The sequence below is a fragment of the Aplysia californica genome, unplaced genomic scaffold (assembly GCF_000002075.1).
Source record: "Aplysia californica isolate F4 #8 unplaced genomic scaffold, AplCal3.0 scaffold00047, whole genome shotgun sequence".
NCBI lineage: Eukaryota > Metazoa > Mollusca > Gastropoda > Aplysiida > Aplysiidae > Aplysia > Aplysia californica.
Window position 1 is genome coordinate 1,485,326 of NW_004797317.1, and position 2,564 is coordinate 1,487,889.

The 2,564-nt window shown below is 46.8% G+C and overlaps 2 protein-coding genes across 3 annotated transcripts in view; one reads left to right on the forward strand and one right to left on the reverse strand.

Annotated features, from left to right (window-relative positions):
- LOC101848098 (trithorax group protein osa) overlaps window positions 1-2,564 on the reverse strand; it is a gene marked incomplete in the record, with an annotated part of 81,605 nt that overhangs the window by 48,377 nt on the left and 30,664 nt on the right.
- On the forward strand, window positions 509-2,564 carry LOC101864596. Of its 2 annotated transcripts, none has more exons than XM_005092511.3 (2): window positions 509-670; window positions 867-2,564. In XM_005092511.3, exons 1-2 carry the CDS (start codon window positions 660-662, stop codon window positions 2,458-2,460), a joined length of 1,605 nt encoding a protein of 534 aa, XP_005092568.1. In that variant the 5' UTR covers window positions 509-659; the 3' UTR covers window positions 2,461-2,564. The 2 variants fall into 2 exon arrangements, with proteins under 2 accessions (XP_005092568.1, XP_005092569.1); XM_005092512.3 differs by having other exon boundaries at window positions 515-598.

Sequence of the window (2,564 nt, forward strand, 5' to 3'; positions counted from 1 at the left end):
GGGGGGGGAAGAGCAGTGAATGAGTTGCAACCGTTAGAGCAACTCTGTGAACGCTTATAAAATACAGTAAAAGATTAGTTTCTGTTTCGCTAGCTATGAGCTAAATAGGAAAATCCTGACTGTTTTTTAAAATCCACTGTATCCTTGAGATTAGTTTTGATCTGTCAAAGTTTCCTTAACTATGGTTTCAGTCTAGATATCTAGCAAGGCATAGTTTTCACTTTCACTTTCACACCGACCGCCCTGGGAAGCCCGACAGCTAAGCTTCGCGGAGCTCTCTATCGATCGTAAACGTCACGAACGAAGCGACAACGTTGCTGACTAAGTTTCTATTTTTAGCTCAGTTTTCCTTCGTCAGGCAAACGATCGGGTTTTCCCTGCAACGATTTTAACGGTACGCTCATGTACGAGAAACGCTTTAACGTTCACAGTACGAACTGCAACGTCGGCTTGTCAGGGTTAATTATAGATCATTAGTATAACTTCAGGACTATATAAGCTGAAAGCGGCAAGCCAGCATTTATTATCTGAATCGCTTTCATACAGAGAGGAGTTACTACACTGAGGGGAGGACACGTCTGATAGATTCACTGTAAAGGTGAAAATACATGTGTGCAAGGCTTATGTAAACAACATAGCTTTTACATCGCCTTGTGAAAATGCATCTGTTGTAAGTGATTGTTCTCTTAGTTTGATTATTTTTCTGCTTTCGCACTTTGAAAACATTTTAAGAAGAAGAAATTGTAACTGGCTGAAGTGCCCCATTCCTTATTCTGGTACTATTTGACGTTTTATTGTAAGTTTATAACTCGAATGATGCCTCCCTGCGCTTCGGAAAACTCATCTGTCGCTAAATTTTCTTGCAGACTACAGGCCACGAACATGCCAGAGAGCCCATCAGCTGACCACCAGTTGGTGTCGTCCCGGCGTCCAGGCCTGGCTAGAGCAGCCTCTATCCCTGGGATTACTTCCTTCGCTCGCAACAACCGCTTCCTTGGTGTCCGGCACCAGCCTTACAGCACCCGCTCGTCCAGGCGAAGCGCTCGGGAGGTCAGAGGTGAGAATGTTTGGCGAGCAGCAAACAGTCGTGTCACCAAGAAACCCAAAGTGAGGTCATTCAACGACCCAAACTACCCCAACGGTCGTAGTGACGTCATCAGAAGCTGGAGTGTCAACCACATTGCTTCAGCCCTGAAGGAGAAATTGGTGCTGCAAGTGGAAACTGAGAAAACTTCAGCGGGAGACGAGATGACGGTCCATGCGCAAACAGCTGGCTTACCTGCGAGCTGGCAAGAGAGTGAAACAAAAGAGGGCAAAGACATAGGCGCTCAGACCACAAGTGGAGAAGCAGTAGATGATGAATGGGATAACGCCACAGAATTTGGTCCCAGGGACATTCTTAGGGAAACTTCTGACAAAATTGCTCTAAAGAAAGCTCCGGGTGGTTTGAATATGTGTGACATGAACCAGGCGTCTACTAATATCGAACGCAGTCGGTCTGGGAAATATAACTGCCAACCCTCTCAAGGCAGAAACTTCCTTTCTCTGAGAACACCTCAACAGTCGCCACCGTTGCAAATGCCCACCCCTCGCATCCCGATGAACAAAGTTGGCACTGTAGACACTAATTCCCTGACTGATCTCACATCTGCATCCCGAGTTGAGAGGGAGGTGCCAGATAGGTATATCGCAATGAACAAAGACATTGATGATGATCCCAATATGGACGTTGGGTTTTTCGGTGACGATGAGAATGTTGAAGACGAAATCTCAATTTGTGTTCCAAGTTTTGGGGATGAATTTCCGGACGAACTACGAAAACGCAGAACGCGATCATTGAAGTCAAAACTTCAGGCAAGGCGATGCACTCAGAGAAGACACAGGTCCGAACATGTACAGCCCACGGCCTCGTTTCTCTCCTCTGAGGGTGAAGACGAAGAGGAAGCCAGCCCTGCTATAACAGCTTTGAGGAAACAGGACACGCTTAAGCTCGAGGACCATGATGACAACGCAAGTGAAGCCGAGTTGGAGAGAGCAGTTGCTGCACCTCGTACTCTGTCTCGCGTAATTGCTGACATCGACAATGACCTGTTTCTGGATTTGTACGTCTCTTCAGATGACGACGAGACTGAAGGGCTACTTTCTTGCAGCAGCAATAGTAATGGAGATTGTGGAGACTCACAAACTCTTCCCCTCCCTTCCTGCACGAACGAGTACCGAGGACTGATACCTTTACGCGAAGACTTCTGTTGTGCCGTGTGCGGAGCTATGCTGGAGTCGCTCCCGTTGTTCAGTGTCCACGACATCCTCAACCCTGTAGGGCTCACGTCTCATGCTCTACAAGAGAACGTGACAGACAATGATCTGTTTTGTCCACAGTGTGACTGTGGTCGGTGCGTGTTTAACTCCCACAACTTGATGGACACCAGGGGACATTCAGCGGTACATTATTTGAGCTGATGGTGAGTTGTGAACACATACGGGATCAAATATTTTATTGAAAAAAGTATCAAGATATGACGGGTGTAGAGTAAGAAAAAAGGGAGAGAGAGAGAGAGAGAGAG